We start from the raw sequence: 16469 nt of genomic DNA on the forward strand, positions 1-16469 counted from the left end.
TGCAGCTGCCATGGTCCCCTGCCAGCATCCAGGGCTGGGAAATGCTGCCTTGATTGTCCTGCTGTGGTGCATCCTGGGGGGCTGAACGGTCCCTGCCGATCCCTCAGCTTCACGGGGGGACCCTGTATTTGTTTCGTGTTATTTATTTCATTAACCAGCCTGGAGCTGGCTTGGGCAGGGGACACAAAACATCATGTGGGGAGGAGTGGGGACAGGCTGCCAGCAGCCTTCCCAGGGGATGGCACCCAGCCTGGGGCCAGGTGACCTGTGGGACGTGGGGCAAAACACCGTCCTGGCTCTCCTCAGCTGGCAGCTGCTGCTCCCCGTGTTTAATGCTGGTGCCGGGAGGGATAATCCACCAATTCTTTCCTTTCCAGTATCGGACAATCCTGTGTTTAAGGGTGAATTAGTGCTGGATCCCCGCAGGATGGCTAAGAGGATAAACACCGGGCAGGCGCTGGCCGTGCAGTGCCAGTCACCCCGCCAGCACCTCTGCAGGGCCGGCAGTGCTGTCCTTGCCACCGCGGGCTGCTCCCCACCGTCCTGCCCCGGGGAAGGGGGAGGTGTCCAGGGGAGCCGGTGGGATGTCACTGCCATGGTGACACCAGCATGCACCAAATTGCACCACTTCACAGAATCCCAGAATCACCTCAGTTGGAAAAGCCCTTGAAGCTCCTCCAGTCCAACCATGAACCTCACCCTGACCGTTCCCAACCCCACCAGATCCCTCAGCGCTGGGTCAGCCCGACTCTTCAACCCTCCCAGGGATGGGGACTCCCCCCTGCCCTGGGCAGCCCATCCCAACGCCCAACAGCCCCTTCTGCACAGAAATCCTTCCTCAGAGCCAGCCTGACCCTGCCCTGGGCAGCTTGAGGCCATTGCCCCTTGTCCTGTCGCTGGTTACTTGGTTCAAGAGACTTTGACCCAGCCAGGACCTTGTACCAAACACTCAGGGTCTTTGATCCTGCAGAAAGATGCACTGCACCTGTCCCATGCCCTAGGAGATGCCACCACGTGTCCCCCACCCTTGGCTATGTCACCACATGTCCTGCACACCAGTGCATGTCACCATACATGGTCTCTACCCTTGGCTACCCTTCCAGGCGTGTCCTGTAGCTGGAAGGTGTCCCCATATGTGACCCCAGAGTATGTCACCACACAACCTGCAGGCACTGATGGCTCTGGGGATGCTTGGGCTGGGATTTGGGGATTCCAGGATAGGACAGGCCTGTGGGTCACCATTGCTGGGTGACACCCCATGGTGCAAGGGCCCACAGCAGAGCACTGCCCTAAACCCACTGTCACCGTGTCACCTCAAATCTTCCTTCCAGGAGGTGCCCTCAAGGCTGGGAGTGGCATTGTGACAGCAAGGGCAGGCACACCAACCCCTGGAAGATCTCTCCAGCTGCTCAAAAACTGGGACAAGCAGCCAGTGTCCATCCTCTCATTGTGTTCAAGGGCTTGGGACAGTCCCGTGGCTGTGTCCTGCCATGGGAAGGGACAGCGTCCTCGTTTCTGCCTCCAGAACTGAACAGCTGATTCCCCGCACACTGGCCAGGATCTTAAAGCAACTGCCCAGGCTGAGACCCGTGGTCGCTAGACTGGGGGGACAGGGACTGGTGGCCCCCAGCACTGGGCACCTCTGAGCCCCGGCACGCTGTGAAAACCCATCGCTCCGGTTATGAAACTCCGGTGACCTACTTTACACTCCCTGCTTTTGTTCTTAATTCCCAGATATGGCCGCTCTCCAGATTTTGCCCATCAAGGCAAATTAATTGGAGTAGATCCTAATTTGCTCTCTGCTATTCTTTGGGCAGAAGATTAAATGCTCTGCAGACATTATCTCCCACTCTCTTTTCTAAGAGACAAACCTGAATTATTAAAAAAAAATAAAAGGGATAAAGGAAGGCCGAGTTAGGCTGAGTTGATGTTTGAATTCACTTTTTGTAATCGCAGAAGGGGCTGGGGAGGCCCCCGTGTCCCCAGACAGCTGGAACCAGATGGTGACACTATTCTGGGAAACTGTGTGAGTGGGATGGCACACGTGGCACAGCAACACGAGGGCCAACCTCCCGGCCATGCTGCCCACCGCCTCCACCACACGATGGTTGAGTCCTCTGTTCCTTTGCCCAAGGAAATTCCTCCTGGAGAAGGTGCTGGCTGGGGAACTCATTTCTGTCTGCGGGAACACACTTGGGTTTCTCCAACAGGATGGGCTGAAGCTGTGCCAGGGCCACCAACAGAGGTTGGATGGCTCCTTGCCCTCCCACAGTCTCCAGTGGCACCGTCCCAGTCTGGTGTCCCCATGGAGGAGCACACACAGGCACCGGCACTGCCGGGCAGAGCTGCCCCCAGCATCGCCGGCACCCAGCATGCCTGAGGGAGTGGGACCGTCGGGAGCCCTGCGTAGCCTGGAGGACACTGTGTCTCAGGGCTGGCCGCTGGCCGAGCTTGCACAGGGATTTCTGCTGAGCCAAATCTCCAACTTTCCATAAGGAAATGCCAAAAGGCATCCTTAATTCCCATGGATCAGACACAGTGGGGATGGCTGAGCCGGAGTCACCTCTGCCGCTGGGGCTGTGCTCGGCCTCCAACCTGGCACCCCATCTGTGCTCAGCTTCGGGGCTTTTTTTTTCTCCAGAGTGGCATATGGAAAGTTGGATTTCTTTTTTAAGCAGCTTTAATTGAACATCCTCCCCCTTCGACCTCTACGCAGCCTTGCTGGGACAACCTTGAGCTCTGGCCCAGCATGGCCGCTGACACTCAGGCTCACCACTGCATGGGGCTGGGATGTGCCTTGGAGGAAATACAGATTCCCACTGCACCATGTTTCCATTTGATGGCAGATGAGGGACCTGGTTCCCTTTGGATGCAAAGGGATCTCTGGAGGTCTTACTGTCCAGGCTCCTGTTCCAAGCAGGGTTTACCCTGGCGCTGGAGCAGGCTGCTCCAGGCTGTCTCCAGGGGAGCTGTGCATCTCCAAGGAGGGAGGATTCTCCACCTTTCTGGGTATCCAGCATCATCACAGGATCACAGAATCATCTTGGTTGGAAAAGCCCTTGAAGCTCCTCCAGCCCAACCATGAACCTCACCCTGACCATTCCCAACTCCCCCAGATCCCTCAGCGCTGGCTCAGCCCGACTCTTCAACCCCCCCAGGGATGGGGACTCCCCCCCCTGCCCTGGGCAGCCCATTCCAACGCCCAACAGCCCCTTCTGCACAGAAATCCTTCCTCAGAGCCAGCCTGACCCTGCCCTGGTGCAGCTTGAGGCCATTCCCTCCTGTCCATCATGCTGGTGGTCCCGGCCTGCCTTTATCAACTTCCACAGAGAAGCTGAGAGGAAGCCACGGACAGGAGATGCAAAACCCTAAGAAGAACCCATCCTTGCAGAGGGATAGTGGGTCCCAGGAGGGATCCCCTCTGCTGCTGCTTCTTGGCAGAGAGCCCTGCCTCGGTGGGCTGCACCCTTCCCAGGGTGCTAGAGGCAGGCTGCAGGTCTTGGGGGGTAAGTTGGCAGGGGATTTCTGAGGAGGCAAGCAAGGAGGAGCAGGGTGAGGCTCTTCTCTCGGGGGAGCAACACCTTGAAAGGGAGGAGGCAGAACCAGGCGAAAATCAATCAAGAAACAAAGAGATGACAGCCTGTTTGGCAGCAAAATGAGCTGTTAGGCCATGCCCAAACACATCGTCGCTCTATGAGCATGCCAAAACCCTGGTATCAGTCCCCTCTTGTAAGAGAGAAGCAAAACCAGCAGGGCTTGGCCAGAGCAGTGGTGGTGGGAGCCCAGGCATCCAGAGCCTGGCAGGGCAAGAGGCTGCAGAGCCTCCCTGGCACTCGGGGCTTCACAGCCGGTGCCCTCAGCAGCAAGATGCTAACCCTGCTCATAAAACTCCTTGCAGTAGCTGGAGAAATAACTCTAGATTGAGTAGCAGGTTGCAAGGTTTAACTGACGCTGACTCCAAACCCAAAAGAGGTGCCCAAAACTGCAGGCAGTGCATCATGCAGATGAGAAGACAGAGCCCCAGGATCCCTGCCCGCTCTCAAGCTCCAGCACAGGTTTTACGCTTCCCCCAGACCTTCTGCAGTGAGCTACGGGCCCTTCCCAGCCTTGTCCCTGGCTAGGCTGCAGGGCGGGTGTGTTGGTTTCACACAGATGTCTGGTGTGATGTTCTCTTGGCTCCAGTGGGTCTCAGAGCACTACCACAGCATAAATAATACAAGAAAGAGCTGCTCTGATTGAAGTTCTCAGAAGTCCATGGTTCTGGCCCAAGAGTTCGGTACCTGTTGGCTCTTTGACAGTTTTGTCCTGACAATTAGCAGTGGTGATGGACCTGTAACTGCCTCGTTTGATGTTGTCATGAGCTGGCCAGGAAACAAAGCTGTGAGGAAGCGACTAATGGAAGATGCAAAATCCTGAGGGAAACCCATCCTTGAAGTCATCCCTGTCTGAGCAGCTGTGGCCAGGGTGAGACAGCCCAGTGCTATAGGCTCATCCATGGCAGCTGAGCTGATGAGAGGTGCATGCTTTTTAATTTGCTGGTGGCACCAAGCTGGGATGATCTTGGGAAACAGCCTAAAATAACGGGATCTTCTTTAACAGGGACACATGCAAGGTTTTACATGTCAGGCACAGGCTAAGCCACCTCCCAGGGACGGCGTGGGGGACATGTGGCTGTGGAAACATCTTCAGAAAGAAAATGGGGGGGGGTTATAGGGCTGAAAATGTACCAGCAGCAACATTACTGTGTGGGAAAACAAGAACAGGCTAATTTCCCTTGAAGGAAACTATACAACTCACCGAATTTGCAGAGTACAGCTCAAGCAACCCCTTCTCAGACCTGTCTCTCATTACGTTTCCGTACTTTATCTGGAATTACATGGAAAAGATGATGACAATAGCATGCATCAGCATGAATAACTTCTATTACGGTATGACTTACTAAGCATTTTAAACAGCTGAAGAGCCCTGGAGTGTTAAAATATAACAGGCTATTTTTAAAAGCAGGGTAGGAGTGTGAAAATAGCCCCTCTCCACCTGAACCACATCGGGAATGACGCAACAGCTGGGCTGGAAAACAAGCCCGACAGTGTCACATTTGTCTCTTCCCCGGAGAAAGAAGTGCCATCAGCATCTCTGCAAGAAGGTATCATCCCTTGTCCCACTGCTTTCAGGTTATCTAGGGCTGAAACGTGGAGTGTTTGGTTTAAGGATAGGGAAAGGGTATGAGGTAAAAAGTCCACCAGCAGTTACCAAGGAAGCTTTGCGGGTTTTGTGGTACTTTGTAGCTGGGGAAAAGAAAGGAGAAAGGCATGTGCCTCGTTATTCTGCTGTGCACAAGAGCTCGCCCACAGGGACCGGGTTTTCCCTGCCAAGGAAACGGGCCGATGCTTCCGGGCGATTTTCTTGCAAAGGGGATGTTTTTCCAGAGCCCCGCAGCCCAGCGGGGAGCCCTCGGCTGCTTGGTGAAAGCAGTTCTCCCAGGCGCTGATGGGGATCCGTTTGGGCTGGGTTTGGCTCTAATAAGGAGGCGAGGAGTCGTCCCTCCTCGGGCAGCGGGTCACCATGACCGCCCCCTGAGGCAGCGCTGGGGGCGGCAGGAACACTGTGCGGGTCGGGGGCCACCTGCTCAGCCCTGCGGGGCTGGGGGGGTCCTGGGGCGCTGCTGCGGGGTCCCAGGCCCTGTGGGGCCGAGGGGGGACCGCGGGGCCTGTGGGTGTTCCTGGGCCCGTAATGCCGGCGGGGGCCGGGGCCCGCGGGGCCGAGGCGGGGCCGGAGGCAGGGCGGGCCCCGGGGCGGGTGTTCCCGGGGGGGGGCCGGCAGGGGGCGCTAGAGCGCGGGACGGCGGCACAGCGCCCCTGCCCACCCCGACGCGGCCCCGCCCACCGCCGCCACCGCCGCCAATCGCCGCGCGCGGTGTCCCCGCCCCTCGGGCAGCCCCGCGGCGCTCGGAGATGACGTCAGGAGGCGGCGCCGCGCCGCGGGCCGGAGGGGGCCGAGGTGAGTGCGGGATCGGCCGCCGCCCGGGGCCGCCCGCTCCGCCTGGCCTGGCCTGGCCGGGCAGCCCTGGCTCTGGCCACCCCTCCCTTCTCCTCCCTCCTCCTCCCTCCCGGGGCGTCGGCGGCTCGGCCCCGCGGCGCGGCAGCGGTGCGGCCCGGGAGGCGCGGGTACGGCGGGCTCCGGCGCCTCAGCTTTGCCACTGCCCGGCGCGCTGGGCCGCGGGAACGGGCGGGCCGCGGAGGGAACCCTGACCCAGAGCGTCCCCTCACCGGGACGGGCGCGGTGCTTCCCAGGCCTGGAGCCGAGCCTGCCGCGGGACGCCTGCCGGCACCGGCCCTGGGTCCCCTCCCTGGAAAGGGTGGGGGAAGAGCTGTCTAGTTCGGGCTGAGTTATGGAAAACGATCGGAGTTTTGAAAATCCCGGTCGGTTCGACCAATTCTGGTCTGCCACCGGCTCCAGCACACTGCCTGCAGTGCTGCAGGAGCCCCAGCCCCGGGTTTCCCCTCAGAAACCCACCAAAAGCTTCCACTGCCAGCCAGGTGACTGGTAATACCAGATTTATGTCAGGCAGTAAGAGGCACATTTGAGATCTATTAGTAAAACTAAAGGTAAGGTGCTTTCAGCTCTGCTCTCTGGCATAGGTGTGATTTTAAGGTTGTTGTGTGTGAGTACTTCAGAGCTGGTATCTTCAAATTTCCTTACTGGTATCTCAGAAAAGCAAAATTAAATAGCTTCCGGTTCAGAGAGATTTACTTGGTGGTGGAAGGCCTGCTAGGCCTTGGGTGGGTTAGTCAGGTAGCTGACACTCCTTGTCCAGAGGGATACCCTCAGGTATTAAACTGTTAAGACCCTGATATGTACTGTGAGGTGGAGGATGCCCTGCTGAGCCACAGGATGCAAGGTGCTGGTTGTCCAAGGAGGGAAGTGGATAGACATAACACAAACCCCATGTTCCCTCTCACCGCTCACACCTGCAGCTCAGGTGTGCTGTCCTCTCAAATAGTTTGGCATCTGCCGAGTATGTGATTTCCTGCTCGGAGGGGACTTGTAATGCCCCATTTCTCTAATACCTTAGTTCCTGGTCCCAAACCATTGGTGGTTATTACAAAGGAGTATTTCTACCTGCACTGACATGGGGTTAAGCATTTTGTTGCTGGCTGTGGCATGCAGCTCGGGTTCTGTAGGCTTCACCAAGACCTTACACATATGAGGAGGAGTCACTGACATACTGGTAGTTGATGCCTGATCTCGGTTAATGTTATTAGTGGATTTATATACGACATTTTCAAGCTCAGCGTTTGGCCCTCATTAGTTTTGTATACAGGTGGGATATTTTACACAGCTGCTTCTCTATATGTGGAATTACGCTGTTTGTGGATGCTCTCATTCCATTTCTCTGTTAACTTAATATGTTTTAAGGTACAATAATGCTGGGAAAAACTCTCAGAGGCATTACTCAAGACTAGCTGTAGTATTTTATTTAATTTTTTGTCATGGTACTTTAATCTGAAAGAACACGCAGTTATGAGATAGCACTTGGTGAAAGTCAGTTAAGCTTTCTATGAAGTTGCTTTTTACTTCTACTGCTTGCACCTTACTATAGGCATGTTTGTGCGTGGTTGGTGTGCTTGACTTTGCACTACTGCCAGGAGGTTTTCCATGAGAAGTTACTCTGATGATGTCTGATTTTGAAATTGAATCTTAACTAAAGCCTTGTTTTCTTTCCAGATTGGATGTGGTATAAACTTCTTCTGGATGTCCCTCTAAAACGTTTATATCTCCACGTAATTCTCCTGATGGAAGACCAGCCGGGGTTCCCGTTCTGCTCTTTGTGCTGAATATTTGCTTGGAGAGGTGGTGAATGAGTGAAGACAGGCTTGGTGATGGTAATGCGTGCGATTACATTTCAAGGCTAACAGCTTTCCTTTAGCCTTCTGTGAAGGCTCAGGCACCATATTGATGGGCTCTGAGCCAAAGAGTAGAAATTAAAACTGCTTGGCTAACTGCCAGAGCACATACAGGCAGTTTCTCCATCTCCTAGCCAGTCATACTGTTTTAATCAGCACCTAAAGACTTGTTGAAGTGCAGCTGATTTGGTTCTGTTGGAATACAGTGTGATGAGCAAGACCTCCCTTTGCTCTAGGCTGGAACAGCTGGTAGAAATTCCCCTTCCTACGTGCAGCTCCATATGGAAAACCAGAAGTGCCATTTGGTACCTGAAGATGCAGAAAAAAGCAAAGCTGAGTCAGGATGTTAAAATATGTCAAAGCCCACCTTGATTTCTTAGGGTTTGTAGGGTGATGGAATTGTTAGCTAAAAGCTGTTCTGGTTCAATAAGGGCTGCCTTTTTGCACAGGATGCAGTGAGTTAATCAGTAAAATGCATCTTAAAAAAGAGTATGCCTCTATCTCCGTATTCCCTGCCTCCTGTGCAGTTTCCTTGATCCCCAGGAGCACAGTAGGGAGAGGTTTAAGACATTGGTACAGCTTCAAAATAAAGAAAATCTTAGGAAGATTTGTTAAATGAACAAGTTGCTGAGATACTTTATGGAGTTTCTAGTGAAAAATTTCAAAGCTATAAGATTCGGAGTGGCTGCTGTCTTAGGAAGTTGAGCAGATTAAACAAAATCAAAGAAAATGCCTGACTCTCTCCTTAATTGGATTTTTATTAAGCAGTTGGTCGGTGTGAGATGACCTCCAGAGGTTTCTTCCAGCCTCAGCCACTCTGTGACACTGATTCAGTGCTCCACTGGAAGTGTAAAACAAACTGTGCTTAATAAAAAGAGATACTGTTTGATTTTCAGATATCTGTTCTGTCTGTGAGTGTGTTTGTGTAGGCACTGTTCACTAGCGTGTGATGAAAGCAGCAAAACACTGCACATGCTCTGTAGTGCAGTACAGTGAAAATCCCAAACTCTTAGTTTGTGGTAGCAGGGCTCCATTGAGATGTGAACCACTTGCATTTCTTTCCTGTTTGAAACTTTACTGCCTTGATTTCTGTTTATCTGTTTCTTCTTATTCTTTTCCTAAGGTTCAAATCTGGGAATTGCCCTGGATGTTGTTGCTGCTGATGCTGCCCTGGGAAAATGCCTTGATAGGGAATTAACATCATTCAGTGATGGGCTGTGGGACAAGCAAAGTGCTTCCCGAGCCCCCTAAAGATGTGCAGCTAGACCTGGTTAAAAAAGTCGAACCTTACACAGGCCATAATGACATATACAAGCATTTCATCAAAGATGACTGTGGGACTGTCATCAAAACTGGCTCTCCCTCGCCTCCCCGTCACGCTAACCCCTATCCCGGGAACCACCTGCCTGCCCACGTGGACCAGCCTGAGCCTCGCAAGAACAAAGTGGCTAAATACCGTGCCAAATTTGACCCCAGAGTGACAGCCAAGTATGACATTAAAGCCCTGATTGGGAGAGGGAGCTTTAGCCGTGTTGTACGGGTGGAACACAAGGCTACCAAGCAGCCCTACGCGATCAAGATGATAGAGACCAAATACCGGGAGGGGAGGGAGGTGTGTGAGTCAGAGCTCAGTGTGCTACGGCGGGTTCGGCACACCAATATCATCCAGCTTATTGAGGTGTTTGAGACCCAGGACCGTGTGTACATGGTGATGGAACTGGCAACTGGAGGAGAACTGTTTGATCGAATCATTGCTAAAGGTTCCTTTACCGAGAGGGATGCTACACGGGTGCTGCAGATGGTGTTAGATGGTGTGAAGTACTTGCATACGCTGGGGATCACGCACCGGGACTTAAAACCAGAGAATCTGCTGTACTACCATCCAGGAACAGATTCCAAAATCATGATTACGGACTTTGGACTGGCAAGCGCTCGGAAGAAGGGGGACGACTGCCTGATGAAAACCACGTGCGGGACCCCAGAGTACATTGCTCCTGAGATCCTGGTCAGGAAGCCCTATACAAACTCCGTGGACATGTGGGCGCTGGGTGTGATCTCGTACATTCTCCTGAGTGGCACTATGCCCTTTGAAGATGACAACCGTACCCGCTTGTATCGGCAGATCCTGAAAGGGAAATACAGTTACTCAGGCGAGGTGAGTGTGCTGAGCCTTGTGACAAGGCAGAGTCAAGCAAGAAGCTCCCCATAGGTGGATCTTTGTGATGACCAGAAGCTGGCTGTTGTGTGCAGCGTGGTAACATTACCAGGGTTAAAAAAAAAATAATCTGTGATTCTGGCTTTAAAACCCTTTCCTGTTTTCTCTCTGCTTTCCAAAACTGCCTCCAGTGCAGCATAGTGAGGTCCTTTAAAAAACTGTGTATCTGAAGAAGGGATCTCTTCCTGTAGAACAAGAAGGGAGGGATTGACAAAACTGGGATGCTTGTGGGTTTCTAGCTGGGAAGACCTCTGCCGTGGTAAGCTGCTGTTTAATGCTTCAGCGCTGAAACTTGTGCTAGGGTGAGTATTTGAAATGTAGTGTGTACATACCTAGTTTGCTTTTTCATACAAATCCAAATGTAGTCTGAAAAATATCTTTGCTGAAAGGGTATGGCAGACAAAGGGGCACTTGCGTCTTAAATCTGGAGACATAAGCATTTCTGAAATTGGTCTGTATTGTCTCCTGAGCTTAGTGTGTGACAAAATTGAGGATTGAAGGGTAGTTTTCTTAGATAACTATGGAAAGAGGAACCTTTGGGAATAGATTTTAAGCAGAAGATGGGTACCCCTACCCTCCTGGTCCCATCACTCCGCAGAATGCCAGGTGCCAGGCTGACACAGCTCCTGCTAAATTGCTTCTGGTCATGGTGAGAGATCTTGGTTACCAGCCAGCTCCTTTACCAGCACAATTGCCAAGTGTAGGCATAAGCTCACTAAGAATCACACGTAATAGGAAGTGGGGGTATCTAAATTTTCCAGTCATGCTTCTGCCTGTATCCCTCACTGGAAATAGTTAAAAAATGAAGCTTTTGTAACTTCTCCTCTCTTAATAAGAGAGGAAAGTGTTTAGATTCCTCAACACCATGACTTTGTGAGGTGAAGCCCACTGAGAAAGCGTTAATGAGTGGTTAAGTTTATGATTCTGAAAAGACAGTAAAATAGCTGTCAAAAACCTCAGACTAAATCAATGATTGTTCTCATCTTTTTAGGTGTGACAGGTATGTTGGCATTTTAATGATGGATGAAACAGTCTAACATGTTAAGTTTTAAAACATATTAAGCTGCTTTATAATTCTGTTAAAAATAAATCACACTGCAGGATTTTCAGAGGTGTCAATAAGTCTTTTATACTTTAAAGCCATCAGGCCAGCTTGTGTTACTAGTTGGAATATCCAAGTTAAATGAAGCTAAGGAATATTGGTGTTTGCACAGGAGGTCACCGAGGAGAGCCCAGATTTGATATCTTTGTGAATCTTGTTAATTCTTCCCCTGAGTGCTCCTCAGAATGTCCCTGGTGTGAAGAGACACAAAAGTCATAAACCCCCAAATCTGGCACTTTTTTAACCAAGTGTGTTATTTCCTTCAGAAACTGAAGCGTTTTATCAGCTGCTTCTTTGAACTCCCAGCTTCAGATGACTTTGGCAGCCTTTGCTTCTTTTGTTAACTCGCTGTGTTAATATGATTTGTTAAGCAGTTGCAGAGTTTTAAGAATGCAGTTGGGTTTTCCTAATGCAGAAATAGATTAATTACCAGCAGCATGTAACGTCTGCAGGGTCACACTGAAGGCCAAAGTCCTAGTTACCTAGTTTACCTTATAACAGTGGTAGCAGCTATGTTAACTGATTTTTCTTGTGTGAAAAGGCCAGTTCACTCTGATGCTTGTTGTGTAGTGGAAGTCATTTCAAGTGCATGCACCTCCTCGTAGTTTGTCAGTCAGGCTGAGGTAGGCCCTGCCTTGGCTCAGCCTGAATGTTGGCCTCTAGATAGCAGAGTTCAGAGCTTTCTAGATTCCTTGTCCAAACTCGGTTTGATCCTTTTTAGCTCACCCCATTGTGTTTGTCTTGGCCGTTCCTTTTTCTCCTCTCCTTACAGTTGTTTATTTTGAAAAAGCAGTGTGGTGGTTTGGGGTTTTTTTGGTGAAAGTTCTCCCTTTTATTTTGCTTCTCTAGTTCTGTGTCGGCATTGTGCCTCTTGGTGCCAGAAGGTCAGTGAGGCTGTTGACTTTTTTTTTTGCTTTTTCCCTTTGGGACCTGCTTTTATTCTTAACCTTTCTAACATTCTGTGATAATGAGTTCCATTGTTTATTTACAAAACACATGGAAAAGGCCTTCCCTTCTCTTAGCTTTTATTTGCCTCTGCTCATTTAACTGGTATATTTCTATGTACATCTCCTTAATCCCCAATTACTTGAGAAACTAGCGAATAACTTTTCCATGTCCACCTGTCAGTTAGCTTTATACTGCTTTAGATTCCTTCTTTTTTTGAGGCTGAAGATCCATCTGTGCTTAGTGTCTCTTATGGAATATATTCCATAAATCTGATTTTTGCTGTTACCCTTCTCTAGGCTACTTGCAATCTTTAGGATGGGGTGATACATGAGCACCGTGGCTTTGTGTCATGGCATGAAAAGGCCTCTCTGGATGTTCACTACTTCATCCTGTGGATTTCTGATACTGTGAGGTTTCCTGAGTGGTAATAGATGATTTAGGGATGTCACGGTGCCTACATAATTTGGTGGATTCCTCTCAGCTTGTGTTTAGTAACATTGACTTTTGTGACTCATTCAACTTTGTCATGTGCTATTTTTACCTTTTTGCAGATTTTTAAAATTAAGTTTAGCATGCTATCCAGGACAGGTTCTGCCTGTTATTGTGAAATGTGGTAATTCTGGAGTTTTAGGAGCAAGTGGTGGGATACAAGTCTGACAGCTGATAAATGATGCTGATGATACTGAGCTGTAAAAACAAAGCTGAGGAAGTAGTGAGAGACCTCATGATAAATTGGCTGATGTCTGGTGTGGACAAACTTGATCTGGTCCCATGGGAAGATTTTCTGTAAATGATGGTGGGCTCTGAAGGTGCTTCTTGCTCTTCAGAGGAAACGATTTGAGGTTAAACACTTCTAAACATCATCTTGATACTTGTGATCAAAAGCCAACTGATATTAAGAATTAGTGTTGCTATTGCAGATGTCCTTGCTGTCCCATGCCAATCATCCACCTGTGTTTGAATGTTGAGTGCAGTCCTGTTTCTTCCTGAAAAAAAACCCAGAATTAAAAAGCATATGAAGAAGGGCAGTGTAAATAGTCAAAGGTATGGGCTGGCTTCCATTTGAAGATGGAGTGATCAGAGCAGGGCCCTTCCTCCAAAAAAATAAATATTTGAGTGGGGCCTCTGACCAAACTCAATACAGCCATAGGCAGAATAGGGAGAGTGAATAGAGAGCAACTGTTTCAGCATTCCCTGGGGTAATTTAATCTGATGTTGTCTGGTCCTTGTGCCAGAACTGAATTATTTTGAGAAATTTTGTGACTTCATTGCAACTGGGGCCACTAGAAGCTTGTAGGTTGTATACACAAAAGCAGCACGTGTCACAGAGAAAGGATTAGACTATGTATTTTGAAAGTGCCTGTGCACAATCCTGAAGCATTTTACTTGTTATCCCACCACAAATTAGATACTTAAGGAGGCTATTATGGATACTATGTGTTACATGAGTGGTTGTTTTGGAAAGCTGTAGATGTTTTACTGCTTGGAAAGCAAATATGTGTCAGCCTGTATTTTTTGCCCAGATGCTTTCTATTCTTCTAGAGTGAGGGAAAATGGATGCTTTAATTTACTGGTATAATTAAGTCTATGCCCCTAAATTGCAGGCGTGTTTGACTGTAGCCAGGTATTGGCAGGAGATGCAGTAACAGGCTGCCCACTTTGTGAATAAATTCTAGGTGAAAGTAAAGTGAGCCAGAGATTTACAGATGTCTGGCATGTTTTCCACAACCTTGCCAGCTTTCTTAAAGCCCTCTTCTGGACTTTTAAATGCTTCCAAATTTCAGATGTTCACAGAAAATTGCTACTCTTTTTGTGTTATGCTGGAAGAAGTGGGAAGATGTCAGAAATGAGGCTGTTGATAAATTTGTCAGACTAATGGAAATGGCAGGAGCTGTAAATTCTGGATTATTTGGAACAAGAATGGGCAGAATACTTGACTGTGTTGCAGAGGGTGTCTGTCTCTGACAGATGCAGAAGCAGAGATTTCATGGGAATGACTGCTTTTCTTCTCTGTAATGTGAACTTTGAAGATGTGAAATGGAAAAGAAAATGTTAAAAGAAGTCCGTGAAGCAAAGCGCGCAGAGCTGACAGCTTGAGCTGTGTGGCTCAGACAAGTTTCCGTGGGGAAGGAGGGAGCTGTCCTCCGAGCTACGTTGCCACACCATGTCATGCGGTGGCAGTGCTGTGAATTTGCTGCGAATCGGTGCCGAGTCCCACTTTTTGAAAGGTCTGTCCTCAAAACCTGGTCAGAGAGGACAAAGCTGTATTGTGAGATGAATAAAAGCCAAGGTGCACGCCGACCTGAGAAGCAGCTCTATCTTCTTGAAAAACAAGTGAGCTCATGTCCAGCTAATGTAATTGCTTTCTGACTGGGACCCTCTTTCCACCACTCTCCTGTTCCTGGAGTGTGAGGTCTGTTTGAAGAGGCTATTAGCAGATCAATAGGAGAGGTCTCCCATAATAGGTTATTCAGGTACTGCTGACATCACTGCTCTGATTATCTCTTGTATCTCCTTCTGTACTTTCTGAACTGCTTGGAGTAATGGATAGGGTGAGGAATGAAATAAAGCTGTCTTTGTAACTTTGCATTCTAAGCATCTCTGAGTAAGGGTTACGTGGACTATTGAGACTGCATTTGATGTAGCCTGCTACAAAGTCATTCTTTTTCACTTGTTTTGTTAGAACTCACTAGAAAGAAGATTTGACAATATTTTAATTGAAATCTTGGGGATAAAACTGATTTTTGGGGATCTCTTTGTACCTTAAAAAGTTGTCTGAATAAAGCTGGAATTCCATTCACAGTTTCCTTTGTATTTGAAAGTGCAGAAATTAACATTGGACCATTGCTATCCTGCCAGAACAGGCTTGCTCTGGTTCTATTTCAAAGCTTGTCCTGTTGAATGATGATACTTTCATGTTGCTTTACACACCTGCAAAACTTGCTGGAAGAAGTGGGAGATAATACATGTTATGGTTAAATTGAGAAACTGAGCTAGGGTGTATGGATTGTTCTGGTTTTGATTACTGATCTGGGCCTTGTGGTGTGTATTCTTATTCATAAAACAGAATCAGCTTTTTGTGGTATGCTCACTGTGGGTGAGGTTAGTGTGTGCTCGTGTGGGAACATCTCTTAATCAGTTTAAAACCAAAAAACTTGTTCTAAATAATGGTGCTGGTGGATAAATTGATAAATGTGATGTAAGGAGAGACATGTTTGATGGCTGAAGGAAGCTGGGCATTGCTAGTCTGTAGGAGCTCTGCAAGGGACTTAGCAGCCATGCGGAGAGATGATCTGGTTTTGTGTGGCTTGCTTAAATTTTCCAGTGTGTTTAAGGAAGTTCCTCACCAAAGGCTGTTGAAGGAACTTTGCAGCTGTTAATGCAATAGTGGCCTTTGTATGGATCAGCAGTTTGCTGAAGATAAGCATGACGTTGAAATATGTGGTCAGTTCCACTGGGAAGGAAAAAACAGTGATGTTTGAAGGATCTGTTCCCTTCTGCCCAAAAGCCATCGGGACAGAGTTTGCTAATGAAGCTGCATAGTTGCTGATGATAGTTCTTCAGATGGTGAAAATGAGGGCTGTGGACCTTAGAAGTTTGCCTGAGTTCAAATAGTGACTGGACGAATTAATGGAAGACAGATCAATGAAGAGAATGAAACTAAAAAGCCCCAAGTATGGATAAAGACGTCCCCAAGCCACACATTTTTGAGGCTTGAGACTATAGGGGGGTGGTGTTAATCGCAACATAGGGACTGTTCTCTTGGGCTCTCCCTCTGTATCTGATGTTGGAGATGCCATACTGGACTGGCTAGACCTTTGATCCAGTAACCTCCAGTCCTGTTAGAGGTGCTTAGGCTTGCCTTCTCTCATTTCATCCCTTAACCGGGGGATTCATCCACTTCCAAGAGTTACTGAGCTGGGTAACAGGCAGCCTGCAGAGCAGGTAGTGCTCTGAGGTTGTGTGTCCCGCATTTGGTACACCTGTCTGTGTCCAAAATTTTCAACGCTCCCATCGGACGTGGATGGAGCAGGTACCACATGTCTTGTGCAATTCTGACTTGTGGTTTGGAGGCAGCATTGTTTCAAATGAGTTCGAGAATCAGAAATCAATCCTAAGGCTTATCAACTCCCATGGGCTAATTTTACTTGCTGCATAATACTCCTTTGGAAGAGCTAGACATGTAAAAAGTGAGGAGGGTAAGCATTTCCAATTAAATGGAAATGTTCTTGAACTCTTTAATTATGACCTGATGCTGGAGTTCCCCTGTAGGTAGGTGAAAAAGCAGGCAATGTATACA

The 16469-nt window shown here is 49.1% G+C and overlaps 1 protein-coding gene across 3 annotated transcripts in view; it reads left to right on the top strand.

Annotated features, from left to right (window-relative positions):
- Positions 1 to 5971: 5971 nt before the first annotated feature.
- PSKH1 (protein serine kinase H1) overlaps positions 5972 to 16469 on the top strand; it is a 37564-nt gene continuing 27066 nt past the window's right edge. Inside the window, exons 1-3 of one of the 3 annotated variants that reach the window (XM_074913083.1) lie at positions 5972 to 5997; positions 7726 to 7883; positions 9028 to 10059. In XM_074913083.1, coding sequence (XP_074769184.1) covers positions 9115 to 10059 — 945 coding nt within the window. In that variant the 5' untranslated portion in view covers positions 5972 to 5997; positions 7726 to 7883; positions 9028 to 9114. The other 2 variants (XM_074913082.1, XM_074913081.1) reach the window with 2 other exon arrangements.

Source organism: Athene noctua, chromosome 9 (assembly GCF_965140245.1).
Source record: "Athene noctua chromosome 9, bAthNoc1.hap1.1, whole genome shotgun sequence".
Taxonomy (NCBI): domain Eukaryota; kingdom Metazoa; phylum Chordata; class Aves; order Strigiformes; family Strigidae; genus Athene; species Athene noctua.